At 33.5% G+C, this 27,200-nt stretch overlaps 1 protein-coding gene across 7 annotated transcripts in view; it reads right to left on the reverse strand.

The window, feature by feature from the left end:
• Nucleotides 1–27,200, reverse strand: part of PRKACB (protein kinase cAMP-activated catalytic subunit beta) — a 155,036-nt gene that overhangs the window by 30,723 nt on the left and 97,113 nt on the right. For 4 of the 7 annotated variants that reach the window (XM_043460853.1, XM_043460850.1, XM_043460855.1 and 1 more), the window contains exons 2-7: nt 18,875–18,936; nt 16,681–16,809; nt 6,045–6,143; nt 4,966–5,048; nt 1,654–1,780; nt 662–757 (exon numbers count right to left, since the gene is read on the reverse strand). In XM_043460853.1, coding sequence (XP_043316788.1) covers nt 662–757; nt 1,654–1,780; nt 4,966–5,048; nt 6,045–6,143; nt 16,681–16,809; nt 18,875–18,936 — 596 coding nt within the window. Of the gene's footprint in view, nt 1–661; nt 758–1,653; nt 1,781–4,965; nt 5,049–6,044; nt 6,144–16,680; nt 16,810–18,874; nt 18,937–24,114; nt 24,139–25,806; nt 25,831–27,200 lie in introns of all 7 variants that reach the window. The other 3 variants (XM_043460851.1, XM_043460852.1, XM_043460854.1) reach the window with 2 other exon arrangements.

A 27,200-nucleotide genomic window follows, 5' to 3' on the forward strand; every position in this document is an offset into this window, starting at 1 on the left:
CTCCCTCCCCATCCCATCACTCTGGGTCATCCCAATGCACCAGCCCTGAGCACTTGTCTCATGCATCCAACCTGGGCTGGCGATCTGTTTCACACTTGATAGTATACTTGTTTCAATGTTTTTATTTTTAAACTAAAATTTTAAAAAGTAATTCACATACTTTTTTTTCACTTAAGTGGTGAAATTGAAACAACGTGTTAGGGGAGTGTAAACTCCTCCTTTCTGTCTCTTCTCAACAAAAAATTGAAGCAACGGACGTTAAAGCTCTCGTTCTAACTACCTAACAAAAGGAAGAATAGACAACTAGTGCATATATATCATCTTTAATTTGCCTCTTGGTGTAACCCAGACCAAGAACTCTCTGCCCTCCTGTTACTGGGAATAATTACGGAAAGGCTATGCTTCTGGTTTCAAAACATAGATCTAGAGGCCATATTTATTTAAACTAATTCTCTCAGCTCTAGAGTTAAAATCAATAACTTATGAGATTAGTGGCAGGCTCTAAATAATTTATTTTTAGTAATTATGCACAAATATTTAAATTCATATTTAGATTAAATAAACATGTAAAATTAGATCATAACTTTTAAAAAAAAATAAAAGTCCACAGTGATGCATGCCTTATATTTTTACTTCTTACATAATGATACTATAAATATACCTTGCTGAGAATTATTTCTGGAGCCAAATATTCTGGAGTGCCACATAATGTCCAAGTTCTGCCTTTAACTCTTTTGGCAAACCCAAAGTCTGTGACCTATAAAAGACAAAAAGCCTGTAAACATTTGTTATTTCATAATAAATGTATTTACTGTACCCAAGTGGAAAGTTAAAAATCAGGGTTAAAATTAACACCTTGAAAAAAAATTAAGTCAATGTAATTGAGACTAATCCATGAAGGCCACTATTTAGTGAATAAAGATTAAAGCAACACCAACGTGGAAAACCATTCCCTGACTCAAAGAAACAAATGAACCAAAAAGAAGTTTCAATAAAAATGAAGCAGTGCTAGAAGTGGTCCTGAAGTCCAACATTGTCTTCTGCCCTTAATTATACATCAGAAGTTGCAAAAGCATCAGTGGGAGAATCTTAATAACTGTGTAAAAAGGAGTGCCCCTGTATTGAGAGTAGAAGCCACCAGTCCAGTACTGGGAGCTGGGGCTCCTCTGGTAACCGCACTGTAGAGTTAAAAGGCATAGAGTCTCAGGACAAGCTGGTGGGATTTAAATTATGCTCTACCTATGTGACCTTGCAGTATCTTAGTTTCATTAATCTTAAAATGAGAATAACAATAGTATTTACATTTCATACTGTTATCAAAATTAAAAGAGGTGACACACATAAGACACTTCGGACGATGCCTGGCACTAAATGAGTACTCACAAATTTAGCTATTCTTTCTATATACAGGAGCCTGTGCACAACCTGTGCACAGTTCACAACCAGAGGAGATATAAACAGGTGCTATCTTTGATGGGACTTTTGGTCCTCTGTAATAGCAACAGAACTGTTAGCTCAATTTAAGCTATTAGGAAGAACTATCTCCCTCAAAGGGAAAAAAAAAATCCAATTTTGGTAGTTGTGGTTAAATATATATAACTTCTTACCTAGTATGTTCTCAAATAAATTACACATAATGTGTTCAAGTCATACCTGGATATAACCTTGGTGGTCAATTAAGAGATTTTCAGGTTTTAGATCTCTGTAGATGAGGTCTAGTGAATGGAGGTACTCGAATGTTAGCACTATCTGAGCTGCATAGAACCGTGCATGGGGTTCACTACGAAGAAACAAAACATTGATTTTTGGTAAAATGGGTTAACATATAGTAACTAGTAGATTACACAAAAAATAACATGAGGTAGAGGCATTTTGGGAGCAAAAAGATACTTTTTTTCTTTTAAACATATGTAAAGAATCTTGTTAGTTTCCAAATATTTTTAAATCTATAAATCATCTTCAAATAATGCTTTTATATGCTTAGTGAGCAGCATATGCTGAAGAAAAACTTTAACTCTCACATTGTCATTGTAATTTAAATTATTGTTGGCCATATTAGAAGATACTAGGAATGACTGAAAAGCACCAGTTAGATTGTCTATCAGGGCCATTGCTGTTGTTGATAAGCTCCATATACCTTTCCCATAAATTTCCAGTACTTAAAGAATTTCTGCTTTTATCTGCAGATTTAAGCCATTATACCCATGCTGTTACTATTACAAAAGGGATATATGCTCATTATAGAAAAAAAGTCATAAAATATTAATGAAGAATAAAGATACCAATAACCTCATTCAGAAACCAGATTCAATCATGGTGTTTGAATTTCCAAATCTTTCACTATACATGTTTCTACAAATATCTAAACATAGGTATAATCTGTATATTTACATAAATACACACAATTCTGGACGCATAGATTAGGTTAACTGATTTGTTGCCGTTGTTTAGTCACTGTTTAGTCACTCAGTCATGTCCAACTCTTTTGCAACTCCATGGACTCCAGTCCCCCAGGCTCCTCTGTCCATGGGGGTGTCCAGGCGTGAATACTGACATGGGTTGCCATTTCTTCCTCCAGGGGATCTTCCTGACCCGGGGACTGAACTGATGTGTGTGTGTGAAAGTTGCTCAGTCGTGTCCAACTCTTTGCGACCCCATGGACTATATTCCAGGCCAGAATACTGGAAAGGGTAGCCTTTCCCTTCTCCAGGGGATCTTCCCAACCCAGAGATCCAATCGGGGTTTCCTGAATTGCAGGCAGATTCTTTACCAACTGAGCTATCAGGGAAGTCTCCTGCATTGGCAGGTGAGTTCTTAACCACTGAGCTGCCAGGGAAGCACAGATTAATTGACAGATTAGGGTAATCTTGATGCCACATTCTAAGTATTATTCCAAAAGGATATACTGATTTTCTAGTTTGAGTTTCTGGTTCATCTTCATTTGAATTCTGCTAATCTTCCTAGTATGTTGCAATGACTTTCAGATTTGTGTCCTCAATGAACAACCTTAACTATGAATAGAATTTCCCTCAAGATGGTTCATATGAGTTTGATTTGGTAGCACCAGAAATAGGAATTCTAAAAAAAAGATTGTATATGCTGTTCCTTTTGCTTGTCACGTACTACATTTCCAAGGTCCTAGCCTGATACATACCAAGTGCCCAGCAAATATTTGTTAAATGAATGAATGAATGAATATGAGAAGAAAAACTCTTCCGTGGCAATATTTTATAATATCCTTCCATTTCCAGCCCTATCACAACACTGTAACAAGCTACAACACATGTTCTATGACAAGAAATTAGAATACTGTAAAGGAGACTGGAAGACTCACCCTGATCATTGAAACATTTATCCCTAATTCTGGAAACATTTTGACCTAGGAAGTCCCTTCCTATTTTCTTTATATGCCTGTTTGTATAAGATGTACTTTTATCTTATATTTATCATCATAAGCATAAGATGCACTCAGCATTTTATATTTATGTCCACATTAATGTTTGATTGGAGGTATACAAACATTACAGAGACCTTTAATCAAATTGTTGAATGGTAAGAGCAAAATATTCTATAAGGATAATTTAATGCTGTAGCAGCTTTAAGTCTAGACAGCTACTATCTAAGTAGAGAATCGTAATGACTTCATTGATTTTGATTAATGCGATGCTCAACAACAATTCAGTCTTCTTGTCTCAAAGTTTCTAAGGCTGGTGTTAACAATCTTTCAAGTGTATAAATAATGTGTGAAAGGTTAGAAAGATAGTGTCTCTTTGTGAATTATGCCAACCACTTGCTTTCCTCTTAGTATCAAGTATTAAAGAAAGAAGAGTGTGGGGAGTTGCAAAGAAAGGAAGTAGTCACAGAAAATGGATACAATATTTTTTGAAGACAGGCTTAGGTATGGTAATTCAGTGTTAAACTTTAAATTATCATAGGGCAATTCTGGAATGCCTGGACAAGGAGTGTAAGACAGGACAACAGGGAGTTAAAACTAAAATCATTAAATAGAAGTTACTCTGCATTGGCTCAGTGCTGGACACATATTGGATGCCCCATACATTAGGTTAACAAATGAATTGTGGTTTAGGCCTTAGGAAACTAAAATAACTCTCATATTGGCCTATTATGATGGTAATCTCATGGTAATCTCAATTCATATTTTTATAATATGAATTGAATTATCACCTTCAGTCATCTGAATTCATACTGGTGTTTTAATTATATCAATATATAGTATATTGAGTGAAGTGAAACTTGCTCTTGGTTTTAGCCTAATCTAAAAGTGATTATTAATGAATAGTAGGAGCTTACAAAGTATTATGCACAGGTAAAGTTACAGAATCTAAAAACTATTTTAATAACTGTGTGATCTTATTAGCAATAACTTAATGATAAGTTACTGCTTTTTAAAAAAATTACATACATATGTTTAAAACTGATACCTATGTTTAAAACATACATATGTTTATATACATACCTATGTTTGTTACATATTTATACATATAGATATGTATAAGTTACATACATATGTTTAAAACTCAACATGGCAACATTCGGAGAATCAATTTGTGCAAAATGAACTTTCATAATTTTACCACCATGATACCATGATTATCTTTTCTATATATTTATTAATATATTTCTTACTTGTCTTCATACTTACATAAGCCTCTTCCTCAGAGATATATCACTAATATTTATTCACTAAATACTAGTTTAAATTCAATTAATTTTTACAGTATCTGGAAATTCTTCAAATAATGGGCCCTCATGATACCTACTAATGCTAGAATATTTACACTGCTATGATGGTGTTTTTAGTTAACTTTTAAAACTCAGTAATGTTTGTATAGCTAAAATATTGTTAATTTAAATGAAATAAATTTTTAGCATTGACAAAAACTTATTTGGTTTAAGACAAACACATAGCATATAAGTACTTGAGAAGCATAAAGTATTAGTTACCTGAACCTTCCAATTCTTCTTAGATGTGAAAACATTTCACCACCAGGAACATATTCCATAACCATGTATAAATTAGAATTATCCTATAAACAAGTAAAAAGAATAAATAAATCAAAACTATGAAACCTAGATTATTTCTCATGAAAATATTTTAAGATGGCACCATGTGCAATTAGAAAAAGACAAATTAAAAAATCTGATAGATTACTAACATCAGGAAATAGAGAATAAATGGAACATGCTCTAACTTTTCTACACTGGGGCACTTTTTTTTTCCTGGTACTCTTGCCACAGATTGGTCTGGGATTTTTGCTGTTCCTACTCTTATAGGAAATACTCTACTCTTGAACAATTAAACACTGTGGTAATGACTTAATGCTATAGTGTAAGCAAAAGTTTAAAAATACTTTGAAAAAGAATATTTACATTTTGTGCACTAAATAAGGTCAGAGAGATTAATAATTTTGAACATCATTCTAAATACACAAGTCTTCATTTGATTTAATGAATAAAAGAAGACAAAGGAGAAAGGTTAAAATGTTCCATATTAATCCACTGGGAGAGAGATGCCAAGTATCATCTCAAATAGCTGAAAAGCTGCCAACTTAAAGGATAAATCTTTTGCAACTTTATAAGGTGTTTGAGCAGAGGGCCAAAGACTATTTTGCTTCAAATAAATGAAGAGGCTAGAACACAAATGACAAGTAAAAGAAGACTGAGACTGCAGCAGAAAAGGTTCAAGAGGAGAGGCTATGTGGGTGTATCCATTTGTATGAGTGTAAGATGTGCTTAATAAGATGTCACTATGAATTTTAATAAACTGAAATACTTGATCTTATAATACCATTTCATGAAAAATTACACATTATCTTTAACAATCTCCTCAAGAACAATCAAAACCTTTTAAAATGTCAGCTAAGTTTTTAAGCACAACAGGACTTACATAAAATCTAAATATATTATTTTTTTGTTTATCCATATTTTCCAGCTTTATCATACAGATTAGAATCCTATTATAGCTTCATATTTAAAAAAATTTCAAGTTGAAAATATTTTATTTGGATAGAAGTAAAATTTACCTTAAAAGCATATTCCAGTCGAACAAGAAAAGGAAAATTCACTGCCTGTAATATTCTTTTCTCATTCAAAGTATGCTCTATTTGCTTCAGTTTAACAACCTATAATTGAGAGGAAAAGATATATTTAATGTATTTGAACAAAATTTAAAAGTTGCTATAATTTAAAAATTTTATTTATTTTAATTGGAGACTAATTACAATATTGTGGTGGTTTCTGCCATACATCGACATGAATACAGGTCTGGGGCAACTCAGAAGGATGGATGGGGAGGGAGGAGGGAGGGTGTTTCAGGAAAAGTTGCTATAATTTTAAAAGAAAAAAGTTTTCCATATAATAATGAACTTGCATAAGCAGGATTGCCAATTTAGATACAGATAATAATAATAACAACTACCAATGAGACTTATCATATTCAAATGAAATACCTAACAGAGGTTTAAAATTTAGTCTTCAGAATGTCAAATACTATTTTCAGTCAAGAAGCAAGAGCTATGAAGAAAGAGGTTCATAATAAATTACCTAAAAAGTTAATATGTGACAATACTTGGGTCTTAATGACTTATTGGCCACTAAAAGAACTGGCACAAATAACTGTAATAAGTAGGTATTGATTTTAAATCTTAAGAAGATAAGCAAGGAAATTAAAGATTAAGGAAAAGTCAATGATTCTTAAAAAGTGGGTAAAAATGAACAATCTGTTAATATCATTATATCTGAATAAACACAAAAACAAATTCTAAAACTTCAATTTGCACAGCCACAAAACATTGACAAAAATGACTGTCTTTGTAACAAATAGGTCATTTAGGATTGATCAATTGATCAATTCCACTGAATAGTCTAATCAATCAGGTACATAGCAGGGAAAGCAACTTATCTTGACCTCATGAAGACTGTGATTTTATAACACAAGAAGTTCTATTCTGAATTTAAGAGAGAAGGTGACTTTAGGGAAACATAAATTGTCTTGTATAAGTCATTAGGCAGTGGCATTTTTTCTTGATAGAGGCTTATTTTCAGTGTGGGGTAGTGACAGAACTCAAGAAGTTAAACATTAATAAGAAAGGTAATTAAAGGGCTTCCCTGGTGGTCCAGTGGTTAAGAATCTGCCTTGCAATGCAGGAGACACACTATGATCCCTGGTCCAGGAAGATTGCACATGCCTCGGAGCAACTAATCACATGCACCACAACTCTAGAGCCTGTGTTCCAATATGAGAAGTCACTGCAACGGGAAGCCCCGGCATCACAACTGGACAGTAGGCCCCAAACGCTACAACTAGAGAGAGCCTGAGTGCGGCAACAAAGCCCCAGCATAGCCAGAAATAAAAAACTCTTTAAAATCTCTGTATAAGAAAAGGTGATAAAAAAAAGGTAATCAAAGACACTGTCCATGTCCATTATTAGGATATAAAATTACAGTATAAAAATAATGCTGAGTAAAGAATAATTGACTGAGAGTCAGAAGACCTGTGTTTTAATCTAGACCTTCTATTCAACAAGCTTTGTGATGCTGGAGATATTGCAACTTGCTGGTTTTTTCTATCTGAAAACATGAAGTGGCTGAATCACTATTAGTCCATACCTATTACAATAAATTATATAACATTAGCTGGAGAACTATCATTGCTTTGTGTTTACTTTTTATTCATAGACTACTTTTATTTTTTTTTTAAAAGCAGTTTCAGGTTCACAGCAGAATCAAACACAAAGTACAAGATTTCCCATATATCTTTTGCCCCCACACATGCCTAGCGTCTCCTATTATCAACATTCTTCACCAGAGAGGACATTTGCTACAATCAATGAACCTATACTGACCCATTATTATCCTCATTAATTTGATCAGGGTTCACTCTTGGTGTTGTACATTCTATGGGTTTGAACAAATGTGTAATGACATGTACCCACCATTATAATATACAGAGTAGTTTCACTGGTTTTGATATCAGGGTGATACTGGCCTCATTCAAAGAAGTCACAAGCATTCCCTCCTCTGCAATTTTTTGGAATAGTGTGAGAAGGATGGATGAAAACTCTTATTTAAATATTTGGTAGAATTCATCTGTGAAGACATTTGGTCCTGAACTTTAAGTTTTTTTTTTTTTTTTTTTTTTTACTGATTCATTACTGGTAATTGGTATGTTCATATTTTCTATTTCTTCCTATTTCAAGCTTGAGAGAGTGTACTTTTCTAGGAAATATCCATTTCTTCTAGTTTGTCCATTTTATTAGCATAATAATCTCTCGTGATACTCTGTATTTCTGTGGTGTCAGTTGAAACTTCTCCTTTTTCATTTCTGATTTTATTTGAGTCCTCTCTCTTTTTTACTTGATGAGTCTGGTTAAAGGTTCTTATTAATTTTGTTTTTCTTTTAAAGAACCAGCTCTTGGTTTCAGTAATCTTTTCTACTATGTTTGTTTGTTTGTTTGTTTTTTTAGTCTCTATTTCATTGATTTCTGTTCTGATCTTTATGATTTCTTTCCTTCTTCTAAGTTTGGGATTTGTTTATTTTTCTGCTTCTAGTTCCTTTAGGTGTAAGAATAGGTTGTCTTGAAATTTTTTTCTTGTTTCCTGAGGCAGGCTTGTATCATTATAAACTTCCTTCTTAGAAATGCTTCTGCTGTGTCCCACAGATTCTGGGTCATTGTGTTCATTTTCATTGTTTCCAGGTATTTTCTCATTTCCACTTTGATTTCTTCAGTGACCCAGTGGTTGTTTAGTAGCACACTGTTTAGCTTCCATGTTGTTTGCACTTTTTTTTTGTAGTTGATTTCTCACTTCATATAATTGTAGTCAGAAAAGGTGCTTGATATGATTTCAACATTCTTACACTTATTAAAATTTGTTTTGTAGCCTAGCATTAATCTATCCTGGAGAATTTCCATGTGCGCTTGAACAGGATGTGTATTCTGTTAGTTTGGGGTGAAATTTTTCATATATAGGTATTAAATTCATTTGGTATAATGTATCAGTTCACACCAGTGTTTCTTTACTGATTTTGTCTCAATCCATTGAGTGATATAAGTGAGATATTAAAGTCTCTACTCATTTGTGAGAATAAACAATTTATTTTCCTTCCTTAAAAAAAAAAATAAAGTCCCTACTATTAATATGCTACAATCAATTTCTTCCTTTATGTTTGTTAATATTTGCTATATGTATTCGCCTGCTCCTATGGTTGCTCAGTCACTTAGTCGTGTCTGACTCTTTGCAACCCCATGGACTGCAGCCCGCCAGGCTCCTCTGTCCAAGGGATTTCCCAGGCAAGAATACTGGAGTGGGTTGCCATTTCCTTCTCCACTCCTATGGTAGGTGCATATACATTTATAATTGTCATTACTTCTTGTTGTATTAACCACCTTTATCATTATGTAATTCCCTCTTTGCCTCTTATTATAGTCATTGTTTTATAGTCTATTTTGTCTTAATATAAATATTCCTATTCCAGCTTTCTTTTCATTTCTATTTGCATGGCATATTTTTTTTTACCATCTCTTCACTTACAGTCTGTGTGTGTCTTTAGATTTATAGTGAGTCTCTTGTAGGCAATATATATAGGTTTTATTTTCTCTTTTAATCCATTCAGCTTTTAGTCCATTTATACTTAGAGTAATTATTGATAGGTATGTACTTATTGCCATTTGGGTAACTGTTTTCAGGTTTTATTTTGTTCCTTTCTTCTTTTGCTCACTTCCGTTGTGATTTGATATCTTTAATGTTATGTTTGGATTCTTTCCTCTTTTTTGTGTGTATGTATTATAGATTTTTGGCCTATGGATACAAGTAGGTTTATATATAGCATCTATATATATATCAGTTCAGTTCAGTTCAATCGCTCAGTAGAATGCATTAAAATTTAAGAGATATATATGGTTATTTAAATCGATCATTTCTTAAATTTTAATGCATTCTAACAATCCCACATTTTTACTTCCCTCTGCTAAACATTAAATGTTTTTAGATGCCGCAAAAGACCTATTAAAACTAATAAATTATTTCAGTAAGGTTTCACAATATAAAATATATAAGAATATTTTGTGTTTTAATACTACACTAAAAGCAAACTATCACAAAGAGAAATTAAAACAGTCCCACTTACAATTGCATCAAAAAAAGTAAAACACCCAGATAAATCTAACCAAGGAGATAAAAACCTGTACTTGGAAAACGAAAACACATTGATGAAATAAATTACAAATGACACAATCAAATGGGAAGACACACTGTGCTCATGGATTGGAAGACTTAATATTGTTAAAATGGCCATACTACCCACAGTAATTTACAGATTCAATGGAATCTCTTATCAAAATACCACATGAAAAAATGTTCAACATTAGTAATTATCAGGGATATGCAAATCATAATCACAATGAGCTAACACCATATACCTATTACAATGGCTATTATCAAAAAAGACACAAATAACAACCATTGGCAAGGACGTGGAGAAAATGGAACCCTCCTGTACTGTTGGTGGGAAGATAAATTGGTAAAATCACTATGGAAAACAATAATGGGGTTCCTCAAAAAATCAGAACTATTACATGATCCAGCAATTCCACTTCAGAGTATTTTTCTAAAGAACACAAAAACACTAATTCAAAAAGATATATGCACCTCTATGCTAACTGCAGTGTTGGTCAAAATATGGAAGTAACCTAAATGTCCATTAATGGATGGATTGTTAAAGAAGATGGAATAAAATGGGATTGACTCAGCCATAAAAAAAGAAGGAAATCTTGCCATTGGTGACAACATAGGTGGACTTAGAGGGTATGAGGGTATTAGGCTAAGTAAAATAAGTCAGACAGACAAAGAAAAATACCGTTATGATGTCTCTTATATGCTGAATCTAAAAAACAAATGAACAAACATAACAAAACAGAAACAGACTCATAGGTACAGAGAACTCAGAGTGAGGGGGTTTGATGGGTGAGTGATACAGGTAAGGGGGATTAAGACATATAAACTCTAAGAGCTTACAGAAGAAAGAGTTACAAAATAATGAGTCACAGGCATAAAACACACCACAGGTAACATGTGCTCATTGTGCTGGGCTCGGCTGGTCAATCGTGTCCAGATCTTTGCGACCCCATGGACTGTAGCCCACCAGGCTCCTCTGTCCATGGGATGTTCCAGGCAATAATACTGGAGTGGGTTATCATTTCCTCCTCCAGGGGATCTTTCTGAGCCAGGGATTGAACCTGTGTCTCCTGCATTGGCAGGTGGATTCTTTACCATCCAGCCACCTATAATCAATAATATTATGATAACTTGTGCAGTGACAGATGGTAATTAGATTTATTGTAGTGATCATTTTATAATGTATACAAATATCAAATCATTATGTTGTACACTTGTAACTAATATAGTATTTTAGGTCTATTATGCTTCAAACAAACAGATTTGAAACATTTTGTTGTTGTGCTAGCAATACAAGTATACTAGTCACTTATCCTTTCTTAGATCCAATTATCTCATCTAGATAATCAGGTTAAGAACTAGTTGAGACAGATCTCTAAGAGCTCCATGTTCAGATTGTACAAATCAGAAGTTCAAGGATGAGTTGAAGCTTGGACAAGAGTACGCAGGGAAAGCATACAGAACATGAAATAGGAAGAGTGGATAGTCCAGAGATGGAGATTAGTAATCTTTACAGATAAGACAGAAGAAAAAAATAGAACAAAATATGAAAAAGCACATGAAAAAGAAGAGCCCAGAGAGAAAACAGTATAATCAGGAGCATGGGGTTCCAGAAGTTCAGAGACAAGACAGTTTTAAGAGAGCAGTCTGTGCAGCCATAGGCTCTAAAAAAGTCACATAGATGAGCAAAAGGAGTCCACTGGACTTGGTGATTAAGTCACTGGATTGGTGACCCATGGTAATGTTATTTCAGTAGAGTAGCAAGAAGTAGGAGATAAACAAGGAGGCAGCTAAATTGTTGTGGGTTAAAGATTAAAAGGAAGTGGGTTAGTGGGCAGGGTGATTAAACTATTTTTTCAAGAAGCATAGCTAGAAAAGATATGTGAAAGAGGGCAGTAGACAAAGATGCACAAATATGTGTTCAGTTCAGTTGCTCAGTCGTGTCCGACTCTTTGTGACCCCATGAATCGCAGCATGCCAGGCCTCCCTGTCCATCACCAACTCCCATGTGTATGAGTGTATTTAATTTTAGAGACTTAAGTCATTACTCCTTTTCATGTTAGAGGTTAGTTTTGTTTTTATTTTAAAGTAGAGGTTGGACTGAAACCTCAAACCAGTCTAATGTTGTGCTGTCCAATATGGTAGCCAATAGCCATATGAGGTTATTTAACATTTGAAAGGTGCCAAGTTGAAGGGAAATGTACTGTTAGCGTAAAATAAGCATCAGATTTTGGAACTTGATATGAAAAAAGAATATGAAACACCTTAGTAATTTCTATGTTAATTACATACGGCAATGATAGTGTTTTAGATACCTTGGGCTAAATAAAGTTCTATTAATTAAGATTAATTTTTGCTTTTTTAAAAATGGAGCTACTAAAAAACTTAAAATGACGTATGTGCCTCACATTGTATTTCTATTGAATACTACTAGTTTTATCCACCATCTATAACCCTGATTACTGTTTTCTCCACATTTTCCTATCTATACTCCAATAAGCCAAAATGTCATTCTTGGGTACATAATGTCTGTAAGATAACAAATTAAGATTTGCCATTTTTCTTTTCCTTCAATCATGATTACTAGAAAAACAGAAGCTTAATATTTAAAGCATGAATAATTCAGACACTCTGATTCATTTGTGCATGCTCAGTCATGTCCAACTCTTTGCAATCCCATGGACTGTGGCCCACCAGGCTCCTCTGTCCATGGAATTTTCCAGGCAATAATACTGCAGAGGGTTGCTATTTCCTACTCCAGGGGATCTTCCTGTACTAGGATCGAACCAACATCTCCTGCATCTCAGGCAAATTCTTTACCACTTAGCCACCTGGGAAGCCCTCTAATTCATTAGGTAGTAGCAATATATTATAAATATTTAAATTTTATTTTTAATTAATTTTTTTAGCTGTAACTGATATATAACATTATTAGTTTGACATGTACAATATAAAGATTTGATATTTGTTACAGTATGCAGGTTTTCAAATTTTTCCCTGCTTAACTTACATTTTAAATTAAACAACTCAATCATGTTAAACAACAAGGCTTCAACTGTCAATTAAAATAAGTCATAAAATAAAATAAATCACCAAATTTCTGTTACCTCAATCTAAGGATCAAGTAATTGGTCCTTGAATTTCTCCACAAGACAAAATGTAATAGAGATGGTTGTTCTTTACATATAGAATTCAGTATTTTGTCAGAAAATATATACAAACCTATTATGTATAAATTATTATTGAAATTATAATGTATCCCTGTGGGGAAATTAACAAGATGGCAGCAGTCAGGCTCTCTCACCCCATGCTCTCTAGCCCTCTCGCCCTGTGATCTGCAAACAATGACTTTGCACCATTAAGTAACAGCTGAGATCACTTACAGCACAGCTCACGCATGCTTGGTCACCAGCAATTTTGTGCGGTATGCCCGTATGAGCTTCACATGAAAGCCCTGGCTGCTGCTGCTTTGGGGCTACACTGGGGCAGCATCATGATTATGTTATGTGAGATTATGTTCTGGCTACGTTATGGCTACATTATGGTTATGTTGTGGCTGCTGCTATGACTACTGCGTCAGCCAGAGGAGAGGCTGTGTTATGGCTGCTCTGTGAGCCAGGAGAGAATAAATGTGTCTGCAATTCTTACAGCTCCTCGTGTCTTCTTCCAGCCTCTTAGCTCAAACCTTGCCTACCCTGAGTTCAGTGAACACTGTGAACAGGATCAGCAATACCATCCCCATACACTAAAACTATTATCTTTGTGTGTCATATAGTCACAATAAATAGGAATGCAAATTAAATGTGACAATAAAATCATCTGAAGGTGTCAATTCAGTTCAGTCACTCAGTTGTGTCCGACTCTTTGTGACCCCATGGACTGTAGCACGCCAGGCCTCCCTGTCCATCACCAACTCCCGGAGCTTACTCAAACTCATGTCCATTGAGTTGGTGATGCCATCCAACCATCTCATCCTCTGTTGACCCCTTCTCCTCCTGCCTTCAATCCTTCCCACCATCAGGGTCCTTTCAAATGAGTCAGTTCTTTGCATCAGGTGGCCAGAGTATCACAGTTTCAGCTTCAGCATCAATCATCCTTCCAATGAATATGCAGGACTGATTTCCTTTAGGATGAACTAGTTGGATCTCCTTACAGTCCAAGGGACTCTCAAGAGTCTTCTCCAACACTACAGTTCAAAAGCAACAATTCTTCGGTGCTCAGCTTTCTTTATAGTCCAACTCTCACATCCATACATGACTACTGGAAAAACCATAGCTTTGACTAGATGGACCTTTGTCAGCAAAGTAATGTCTCCGCTTTTTAATATGCTGTCTAGGTTGGTCATAACTTCTCTTCCAAGGAGCAAGCGTCTTTTAATTTCTTGGCTGCAGTCACCATCTGCAGTGATTTTGGAGCCCAAAAAATAAAGCCTGTCACTGTTTCTGTTTCCCCATCTATTTGCCATAAAGTGATGAGACCAGATGCCATAATCTTAGTTTTCTGGATGTTGAGTTTTAAGCCAACTTTTTCACTCTCCTCTTTCACTTTCATCAAGAAGCTCTTTAGTTCTTCTTCACTTTCTGCCATAAAGGTGGTATCATCTGCATATCTGAGGTTATTGATATTTTTCCCTGCAAGCATGATTCCAGCTTGTGCTTTATCCAGCCCAGCGTTTCTCATGATGTACTCTGCATGTAAGTTAAATAAGCAGGGTGACAATATAAAGCTTTGACATACTCCTTTCCCGATTTGGAAACAGCCTGTTGTTCCATGTCCAGTTCTAACTGTTGCTTCTTGACATGCATACAGATTTCTCAGGAGGCATGTAAGGTGGTCTGGTATACCCATCTCTTCAAGAATTTTCCACAGTTTGTTGTGATCCACACAGTCAAAGGCTTTGGCTTTAGTCATTAAAGCAGAAGTAGATATTTTTCTGGAACTCTCTTGCTTTTTCGATGTTCCAATGGATGTTTGCAATTTGATCTCTGGTTCCTCTGCCTTTTCTAAATCCAGTTTGAATATCTGGAAGTTCACGGTTCATGTACTATTGAAGCCTGGTGTCAATGTAAGTCATTCTATTGCATGTGTTTAATAATCCAGCTGATAAAACTGAAATTTACCCTTCAGGTAAGTAACAATGAATACACTAATATCATTGCTTTAGATTCCATATATAAACAATATCATGTAATATTTCTTTCTTTCTTTGACTTATTTCACTAGTATGATAATCTCTAGGTCCATCCTAGACTTACATGTTACAAATGGCATTATTTCATTACTTTTATGGCTGAGTAAATATCCCATCATGTACATATACACCACATCTTTATCTATTCATCTGCTGATGGACATTTAGGTTGCTTCCATTTCTTGGCTACTGTAAATAGTGCTGCAAAGAACACTGGGGTGCATCTGCCTTTTCAAATTATGGTTTCCTCTAGATATATACCCAGAAGTAGGATTGCAGGATCACATGGAATCTCCATTTTTAGCTTTTTCAGGAACCTTAATACTGTTCTACACATAATGGCTAAATCAACAATGTAGCAGGATTCTTTTTCTCCACATCTTCTCTAGCATTTATTATTTGTAGACTTTTGATTATGGTCATTCTGACCAGTGTGAGGTGATACCTCATTGCAGTTTTTATTTGCATTTCTCTAATATATAATTATAAATACTGTATCCTTTCACATGCCTATTGGCCCTCTGTATGTCTTCTTTTGAGAAATATCTATTGACATTTCCACCCATTTTTGATGGGATTTATATATATATACACACACATACACAGAGCTGTATAAACTATTTGTATATTTTGGAAATTAATCTTTTGGCAGTCAAACATCATTTGCAAATATTTTCTACCACTCTGTAGGTTGTCTTTTTATTTTGTTTATGGTTTCCTTTGCTATACAAAAGCCTTAAATAAGTCCCATTTGTTTATTTTTGTTTTTATTTCCAATACTCCAAGAGATGGAGCCAAAAAATATTAATGTAATTTATGTTAAAGAGTGTTCTGCCTAGATATTATCATACTAAGTGAAGTAGGTAAGATAAAGACAAATATCACATTGTAGCACTTACTTGTGAAATCTAAAAACATAATACAAATGAATTTATCTACAAAACAGAAATAGGCTCACAGACAGAAAGCAAATAGAAAACAAACTTACGGTTACAAAGGGGAAAGCTGGGTGATAAACTGGGAGTTTGGTATTAAAAAATACACACTAATATATATAAAAGAGATCACCAACAAGAACCTGTATAGTATATGAAACTATACTCAATATCTTCTAATAACCTGTAATGGAAAAGAATCTAAAAAAGAAAAAAATATATATATAACATATAAAACTGAACCACTATGCTGTATACCTGAAGTTAACACAACAGTGTAACAACACTGTATTTCAATTTAAAATTTAAAGATTTTTTTTAAAAATTCCAAAAGCAAACCAGACTAATGAATACACTAACCTTCTGCTTATCTAAGATCTTCATGGCATAATACTGTTCAGTGGCTTTGTGTTTCACCAACATGACTCTTCCAAATGAACCTGTTCCAAGCGTTTTTTTCCTTTCAAAATCTTCCAGCCCAGCATTATTCTAAATATACAGGAAAAAATAAACTTTATAATTAGTAATATTCATAAGAAGAAAATGACAACTATAATAGACTTAATAATGTATTATCAGAATAGGTAATTTATAACTACCCATTTAAAAACAATACAAAAAGACTACAGAAATTCCAGCTCATTGATTCTGTTTTTTCCCTTTGAATAAGAAAGGATCTTACATTTGAGGAGAGACTTATATCATAAACAAAGAGTAATAGTAATGTGAGGAAATAAGATCCTCAGTCGAAATATCAAAGGTCACATTCCAATATGAATTCATAGTACTGGACTTATAATAAATTAGATCCATATTTTAATAATTACAAAGTGACCAGAAGTATGCAATCATGGAAGCCACAAAGGGCATTTGCAAAAAAATTGTAATGAATAGATAACCTGAGCATCAGTCATTTCACCAGTTACCTCTGAAGAAAGCAGTCTTACTTCGAGAGATCCAAATAATTTTCTCCAAATAATTTTCTCTCTCTGATGTGATAATAACCCTGTATTACCTTAAAAAGTAACAATAAGGTAAGGAGAATTCCTCACTCCCACAAAGATAACCAAAAGTCGGAATCCCAGAACAATAATCAGTCTCTTTTTTCTCCTTGAATAGATGCTTTGTTACAAGCAAAATGTCTTTGTTTGGCTTTAACTATAGCATAGAAGCAAAAATTGGAGGCATCAATCTACTGAATTTGCTGCTGCCACAACAGAATGAAGATTACAGGGAACAAATTACATGCTTAATAGCATCAAATAGTAATTGCTGACCCATTTGTTTAATAGGTTTTCATTATAAACATCTTCATGAAAATCTTGGAAAAAATAATTCCAAGGACCAGTCTGTATAGCATTAAGCTTAAGAAACATATGATGCAATATGGTTCTTTTATAAGTAAGGAATTGAATTGCTACTGGAATTCACTGTAGTTGGACTTAATCTTTTGCAAATCAAACCTTGCCTTTGCTCAGAGCTTCTTAGTAAATCATTAAGGAGAAAGCAAGTGACTCTAAGTTTTTATTTATAAAACTTGTATTCATTCCTGTTTTTCATAATTTTAAATTGCCATGAGATTCTGTATCAATACAGAAAGAAAAAGTCCTTATAATTCTGTTTGAATTAATTAATTTTATGGATTAATACTTAATTTTTGGTTTTATCAACAATGGATTGAAATGTTTAATAAAATTCTAAAATTAATAATGAAAATAAACATTATTAATAGACAACAGAATGTCTCTTTCTGCCAGTCATTGTTTTTCATACAAATATGACATCTTCCTCACCTTCCTTAAAGTTTCAAATTAGAAAGTGTCTAACTGCTTTTAATCATCAGAGTGACTGTGTTTTAAATTATGACTCATGCTCTACATCTTGGTAATGATAGCATCTTCTTAAAACATAACATTTTATCTAGAATTAAATATTTTTTAGTGAAAAAATATTTGAAAAGGATATTTATGCTAGGAAAAAAGCTTTTAAAATGCTACTAAAGGTCATTAATTATTTATAAAAATAGATTCAAAATAAGCTTTTGGCAAGTATAGATGGTTCTTCTTATAAACAGTTTTTAGATATTAATTAAGATCTAAAGTACTTAAATTATATAGAACTGAACCCATCAAAACATTTATGAAAGAATCTTGTGTACTTTGTATGTTGTCAATAGCCAAGTATTTGTGATTAAGAATTTGAAACTATACAATATGATCCCTACTGCCATAATTAATAAAAATAATAAATATTCTATCAAAGACATAAATCAAAATTACTATCAGAAACTATAAACAGTTTGTAGGAACCTGGAACTAGTATCAAAATGTACCATCAGGTATTATATTGGAATTAGTTCCTTTTCCAATTTAGGTATACATAAAATTAGTAATGAATCAAAACCTAATGTTATGACAAAATTCTTACACTCAGCTTATAAGTATTGATGCTACTTGGAAATTAAGCTTTCCAAAGTAGTAAGTTATTTAGGCAAATATCATGATTTTACTTAAAGCGAGATTTTAAATCACAGAAAATTTTAAATGTTCCTTACCGGAGCAGGATTTTCCCATTTTTTTAAAAAGTCTTCTTTGGCTTTGGCTAGAAACTCTTTCACTGAAAATATATTAAAAAAATTGACTTGTAAGAATATTTGTACTACATATACAAATATATTACACATAAGTATACTTGCTTAAAAACACAGACTTAGGTAAACTATGGTTGTCATGAAACATGTATTCACAACTATGGTATACTAGAGAGCTATTTAGTTTCTTTAAAGAAGAAGCAAACATTTTCTCAAGTTTCTAAGAATATCTAATTCTGTTCTATATGGAGGTCACTTTGGTAATAATCTAATAATATAAATATGGTTCCTGAAAACATACCTGAAAGTAATGAAAAATGTTAGAAATGAATACAGGGCAAAATACTTATTGTAAAAAAAAGCCACCAGATATTAACAGAGACTTTAAACATAAGAAGTGAAAACAACTATAGAACGTGAATTTATTGATTTATGGAATTTCAAAAATAATTGACTTTGATAAAGGGCTGTTTTCAGGCGTAAGGATTTACATTATTAGATTTGTATCCTCTCTACTAAAGGTAGAAAGGGGGAAAACCACAGACTAACACAAAGAATAGCCACAAAGACAAAAATAAAACAACAAAAAAACCCCAAACAGCTTAACAATCTCATTCTAAATTGGGAGCAAAACTAAATGCCTGAATACTTAATTCATAATGTAAACTAAAGTAAAGTAATTCAAAATCAGATGGTTATATAGTGATCAATAATAGTCACATTATTTTATCGAGCTGTGGTTTGAAGCTTTAGATTTGCTAAATGATGAAACATTTATAAGAACTGTTTTTCATAGTCTTCCCACAAAGCTATTAACAGTGACTTCTGTTTACAAAACAACTTCAGGGTTTTAGAAACAAATAGAAAAAAATTCCAAGATATAAAATGGCATTAACAAAATTTATTATTGTTCCCATAGTTAAGTCTGAGATAAAAACATAACTACAAAACAAGTAAATCTTTTAGTCTTTCTTTTTTTGGGAAGGGAGAGTTCCCAATATTCCTCTGATATCTGAATCTAAAAACAAACAAGAAAATAGGATTTAGATAGTGTTTAAATAGTAAAAGGCAAAAAAGTGGCACACCGGCATTTATTTCAGAAGTTATAATGATGAGAAGGATGATAAAAAGACAAAATTAGAAGTTCAGGTGAGGGGTTCACAAATAATTTAATAAGATCATCTACTGATATAGTAGTATTAAACTACTATTTAAGTAAGGTATTTAAGATATACATTCCCCTGATGAAGTACCTTTGGCAAAACACTGTTAATCAAGAGGCCTGTTGGCATTTGCTTTGAGATTTCAAAATGGTGTTGAGAGGCACCAAAAGCAACATTAGTTTTTATGTAACACTAGTGTGCATTTCTAAAGATAGTATTCTACTACTTTATATAAACTGTCACTTGTATTTTGCTATAAAATACTCTCAAAATGCCTATTTTAGAAAATGAGAAAAATAATTTTTGAAATTAGAATCTTTCCACTGTATAAAAATCTCATTCACCAAAACAATGAATCAAATAATTGCACCTAATTATGCAAATATGATCTAATTTCTCCAAGGGGTGGATTTGGGGTGTGGAAAATTATTACATTTTATTTGAGTTTAGGAAGGTTCAAGTCATCCTACTTCTAAAACTTAATGTACTAGTTGCAATGGAAGAACAGTGGTTTTAAAAAATTTTTCTTTTTTTTCTTTTTTGCATAAAACAGATATATCTGCACATGGCATTGACTTGGAAATGACAGCTACAAAATAAGTTAGAAACATAATTTATTGCTAAATGTAACTGTGGCTTTTAAGAAACAACTTGTGATTCCCAAAATACACCCCTGATTTCTTTTGAAAAATATTTTTAGTTATCTTCTATCTATAGAACTTTTTGCATGTCAAATTGCAGTATAAACTCTCCAGATGCCTGCATGAGTATAGATAATTTGGAGACATGGAAGAAAATCAGGAAAATAAAAAAGAATCCCTAACATCCTGTTTCAGCTTCTCCTGTCACTTTTTGCTAATTGGATCTTGAGTTAAAAAAAGTAACTGGTCAAAGGAAGGACTGGCAGTATTTGCCAAAGATGGTAAGTTGAAGGAAAATGTCCTTTTTCCTGCTTGGTGAATAAACTAAAGAAGAAATTTTAAGTACTGCTTAATTTCATGCACTAATAGGCTATTCAGGAAAATCTTTGAAATACTCTGTACTCATCAATGTTCTGAGTTTACTGTCAAATAATACTGTAGAAAGTAAATAACAATTCTCATAAAGGCCTTATATGAAAATTATCAGAAACTATGTGAATTTTACAAATTATTTCAACATATAAAGAGATTCCCTTTTAGAGTAAGGATAAACCTTAATTACAATGTCATTAGATAGTTCCACGAAGAAAATCTTGTTCCTGAACACTTTTTGTCACATAAGTATATATATACACATACACAAATCTCTAGTTTATATGTGCACTATTTAGATGCAAAGATGACATAGTTAACTCTTTCTAAAAGTATCAGTTAACCAAAATACATATTTTATAAATATAAACAAAAAATATTTCACAACATGCTAGATTAGGAATAATTCTAAAACAATACGTAATCTAGAACCACATGTATTTGCTTTGTGTTTTATTATTTTTACACAGTGGTAAACTTAACTTTCTAAATGTTTTTCTCCAGTTATTTTTAAAGCTTATATCCACTGATGGTGTGTGTGTGCTAAGTCACTTCATCGTTCGGACTGTTTGCGAACCTCTGTCCATGAGACTTTACAGGTAAGAATACTGGAAAGTGACAGTCACTCAGTCCTGTCCGACTCTTTGCGACCCCATGGACTATAAAGTCCATGGAATTCTTCAGGCCAGAATACTGGAGTGGGTAGCCTTTCCCTTCTCCAGGGGATCTTCCCAACTCTGGGATAGAACCCTGGATTCCTACATTGCAGGCAGATTCTTTACCAGCTGAGCCACGAGGGAAGACCAAGAATACTGGAGTGGGTAGCATATCCCTTCTCCAGGGGATACTGGAGTGGGTTGCCATTTCCTATCCCAAAGGATTTTCTCAACCCCTAGGATCAAACCCAAGTCTCCTGTGTCTCCTGGTATTGGTAGGCGGATTCTTTACCATTAGCTCCACCTGGGAAGCTCTCACATGTGTTGAGCTCCAAAGCCTGTGGCTGTAGCAGGATATCACAATGATTTAATTAAGTTTAAATGTAGATATTGGAGAAGGAAATGGAAACCCACTCCAGGATTCTTGCCTGGAGAATCCCATGGACGGAGGAGCCTGGTGGGCTAGAGTCCACGGGTCGCAAAAAGTCGGACACGACTGAGCGACTTCACTTTCACTTTCTTTATGGCTTATGGGCTTCCCAGGCGGCGCAGTAGTAAGACTCTGCCTGCCAATACAGGAGACACAAGAGATATGGGTTCAATCCCTGGGTTGGAAAGATCCTTTGGAGGTGGGCATGGAAACCCACTCCAGTATTCTTACCTGGAGAATGCCAAGGACAAAGAAGCCTGGAGGGCTAAGGTCCACAAGGTCACAAAGAGTCAGACACAACTGAAGTGACTTAACATTACATATACATGCATTGTAAAATTGGTTCTAATACTTCTTAGTAATCATAAGTACCTATTTAAAAACACAGTGTTTCCTAACTCTCCTTAGGAAAAATAATCTCAACAAAGGATTTTTCTGCAAATATATTTTGTTCTGTGTCCTGTGCTTAGTCGTGTCTGACTCTTTGCGACCCCATGGACAGTAGCCAGCCAGGCTCCTCTGTCCAAGGGGATTCTCTAGGCAAGAATACTGGAGTGGGCTGCCAGGCCCTCCTCTAGGGGATCTTCCCAATCCAGAGATTGAATCCAATCCTCTTGCATTGCAGGCGGATTCTTTATGATCTGAGCCACCAGAGAAGCCCAAGAACACTGGAGTAGGTAGCCTATCCCTTCTCCAGGGGAACTTCCTGACCGAGGAATCGAACTGGGGCCTCCTGCATTGCAGGTGGATTTTTTACCACCTGACCTACCTGGGAATGGTCAATAATGGAGCAAGCTAGACGCTAAAAAAATGAAGACCCCCAAAATTAACTCAATTTCTTCCCAGATCAATTATATTTATTTTCCAAATAAAGTTTTTCTCTTCAGTTTAAGAAGTGAGCATACCAAATAAATCTATATGTTCACCTAGGGTTGATTTGTAGAAATATTTACCCCTATTCATGAGATGAAGAAAGTGATAATTTTTATGAACATCCACAAGTGCATTAAAAAACTTAATTCTTACCACCCTCAAAGTATTTTTCAATATATTTACACAAAGGATATTGTTAAAAATTTGAGTTCATTTTAAACATTAGGAAAATTTATTAAAAATTTAACTATGGAATATTCCATGTGATTAAAATCAAGTATGAAATATTTTATGTTATTCAGATAATTCTGCAATGTTTCACTAATTATAGGTAGTATATTTATATATTAGGCAGTTTTTGGTTCTGTGTTGCTGCTAGATTCTAGATTGCTATCTATTATAAAAAGAGCATGTTGTTAGTTACAGTATGCCATTATGCAACATTTAAAGGAGGTTATCATTCATGTTTTATAAGAAAGGTTTGGAAATCTATTATGGTAAACATTACAACTACTCCAGATATTGAATTCTCCAGTTTTCTTTGTAATGAGATAAATGTCACCTCCCTCTTTTACAGTAAAAAGACAATTTTATTTAACTTCTTTTAATGGATGTCAGAAAATAGAAGAGAAACAGAAAATAGGACAAAATAGAATATAAACTTCCTAGGGTAAATACCCAATTAAAATATTAGCTGTTTTTTTTTTTCAAAATTTACAATAGCATAATTTTTCTCCAAAAACCTTTCATTAACCTGGGTTATTTAATTTAAGTGGTGTGTGCTTATCAATCAGCTTTGTGCTACCCTCTAAATCAAGTGTACCATGTACACTACTTCACAGTACTATATGTTGTTTCTAAAATATCATATAAGAAACTACAATATAGATCATTTCTGTAGATAAAACAACATAAAACTAAATAAGCCATTTCTTTCATCAACTAAAATATTTTATTAACTCAGAATATTTTATAAAAATATAACCTTATGAGGAGCATAACAACTTGCAAACTACCAAATAAAAAGTCTTGAAAGGTAACATTTGTTTTATTAAAAGTAATTGCCTACCAGATACTTCTGAAGACGTGCAAGCTTGTATCCAAAAAATAAACAATGATTAAATGACACTTACAGGACAGCATATTAGCATGAAACCACCTATACACATTTTCACAGAATATTTTGTACAGAATAAAGCATTAATGTAGAAACAATTATTTGAATATATTCAAATAGAATATTTAGGATTAAATGGTAAGGAAATAAAATCAGTAATTACTATTTAGTGCCAACATCAATACTAAGTTTCTAATTTTCCTTAAGATCACAGCTAAAAGTTTAACTCCTCATAGCAATAGCACTAGTAATACTAAACTTAAATATACATTCTATAACTACTGCAGTGCTATCTCTGGACTTTTGTTCTTTATTCAAAACTTTACTGTAGGAAAAGACACTCTGAATTGTAATACTTCGTTAAGTCCCTTCTGAGAGACAAATAATGTTTTCCACACAAACACTGTCTTCATTGGTGCTATTTTAACCATCTTCTTAACGTTTGTAGAACATTGTTCAATGGTACCAGAAACTGAGTTACAACTGGGGAACACAATAAAGCATAAACATATTGCTACTATTAAGGAGATGAGAAGCTAAAGGGGAGATAGATGAACCACCGTAATGGAATGTGACAAGGATTACAACTAAGAAATCTACAGGTGCTATTCTAGTGCAAAAGAGGAAATTCTTGGGTAGTAAGTTAAGTCATAAAAGATGATGTGGCATTTGTGCTGAACCTTGAGGGATAAAGAGCTCCTCTGGCAGATAAAGTTGAGAAGGATAGGCTGGGATGATCTTGAATAAAGCATGGAGGAACGAGCATGCTTTACTCAGGAAATGGCAACAGGCTTGAGGACAGGGTAAAGGTGTATGGCAGCAGTGGGAGGTGAACGCATGGCAAGGAAGTGCCCAATGAGGCAGGCAGCTACTCCCCACAGCAACACTTTACAATGTGTGGGAAGGAACAGGAATAAACTATTATTCACAATGCTATACTCTACTTCTGGGAAACAGGAGGCAAAATAACTGCCTAAAGAACGAGGGGAACCAGATAGAGTAAAGAGGAATACCAGTGGAGATGGCAGGTCTGAATATTTTAAATCTTGATGGCATACTTTTAGGGGATAAGAGAAGAAACTGTCCCTCTAAAATTTTCTACTAGGGAAAGACTAAGTATTTGGTACTATAAGCAGTTGTTTCTTACTAGTATCTTTTTTGTAATAAGTTAAAAATTTTTTTTACTCAGCAAATTATAGTTCATGGATCTCCCTCCCTAATCTCTTTGTAATTAAATTATTTCCATTTTCATTCTTTACCTAAATAAAAGCATTATTCTATTTGAGTTATTCAGTGTATGTCAGAAAGCAAAAAATAGGATGGGAATGAAGGTAAATTACCCGTGAAAATACCAAGTTCTATCAACAAATAACAGTACAATCCCTTTCAAAACTTTGAGGAAGTATAAATCAAGTAAACTCTAATAGTTCGCCTTTTGCCATCACTACTTCAAACACCCACCTCTTTAGAGATCTGTATCTGTTATTTTTAAGTATCCCCCCCCACACATACATGCTATACAAAAATTTTCAGTAAGCTAATATATAAAATATTCTAATCACAAAATACCTCACAAAAATCTAACTTAGAGCAATAAACCAACCAAATAATAAACCAATTATTCTGTAAAAATTGGATTCCTACCAGATGCTTCTGATGATTTGCGTGCTTGATCAAAAAGAATAAATTGAACAGATTAAATAACACATAAAATAACATATACACAAGAAGTTATCAATCCATGTATACTCATTAGATATTCACAAATAGGAACAGAATGAAAAACACATATAATGATTACAATTAATTCTTTGGATACATATATTTTTTTCATTTTACTTTTTATTTTTTTCATTTATTTTTATTTGTTGGAGGCTAATTACTTTACAATATTGTAGTGGGTTTTGTCATACATTGACATAAAACCAGTTAAAACCCTACTCTGGAAATGTATTAATGAAATACCATATTTCTATCCTTTTAATCTGAAAAGCAACTGTGTTCACTTTGCTGAAGAAACACTTTTGCTTCACCATATTCAAACATGTTTATTCAAAGCAAATTCACTGTAACCTTAAAATGAGTGGGTATAAAAAACAACTTTAACTACTACAACTGTATTTGTGCAGTTCAGTGGATGAGACCATGCCTACTTTTGTCTTCTAAGACATTAATTAGTCTTGCACAAAGTCACACATGGATGAGTGGCTGGAAATTTAATAGGCAATAAAGGCTATACTTTGTGTTGCAATACTAACTTTTACTGTTCTGTCCTCTCCTTATGATTTTTATTAGCTAATTCTTTATCAAGTCTTGGTTACAAGTGAACATTATAATTGACTAACTCTTTCACCACATGGCTAAAAAAATTTAAAACTTTCGGTGAGACATATATAAATGATCAAATTATAGAAACACACACTAACTTACTTGACTAGTATCTATTTATCAATCATGGACAGATGAATACACTAGGAATCCACACAGTGTACTAATTCACTACTAATCACACACATATGCCTTCTCTCCCAACTTTCTATCTAGGAATGCTGTGGATTTTCTAATCACCCAAGCCATGTTTGACTGAAGATGTTCCCGATAGGATTTTGTAATAATAAATATGACTAAATTTATACTCATAAAACAAATGACCCAGAAAATTTTTGAAATGCTCTTTGAAATGCACTTTACTTGCTTAACTGTTTACTGAGGCTTTTTCTAAGAAAATATTATACCTACCACAATCATATGCTAAAGATTTTATATTTGGTTCTGAATTCAAATATTTTGTTTTGTTGCTGGACAATATAGAGCTAGGAGTGGATCCCTAGATGATATGGTATGCATGTTTTCAACTAAACTAAATAATAAATGGCTCAATAAACGGTTGTGCCAGTTTATATTACCACCATATTCTTGATGACCCATACCTCAACAAAATACATTACTGTTTTTTCTAATTTTTGATAATCTAGTGAGTATGAAATTATAACTGCTTGTTAAAGATTATAGATAAATATCTCTCAGTAGAAGTTTAT

This window comes from Cervus canadensis, chromosome 2, assembly GCF_019320065.1.
Source record: "Cervus canadensis isolate Bull #8, Minnesota chromosome 2, ASM1932006v1, whole genome shotgun sequence".
Lineage (NCBI taxonomy): Eukaryota > Metazoa > Chordata > Mammalia > Artiodactyla > Cervidae > Cervus > Cervus canadensis.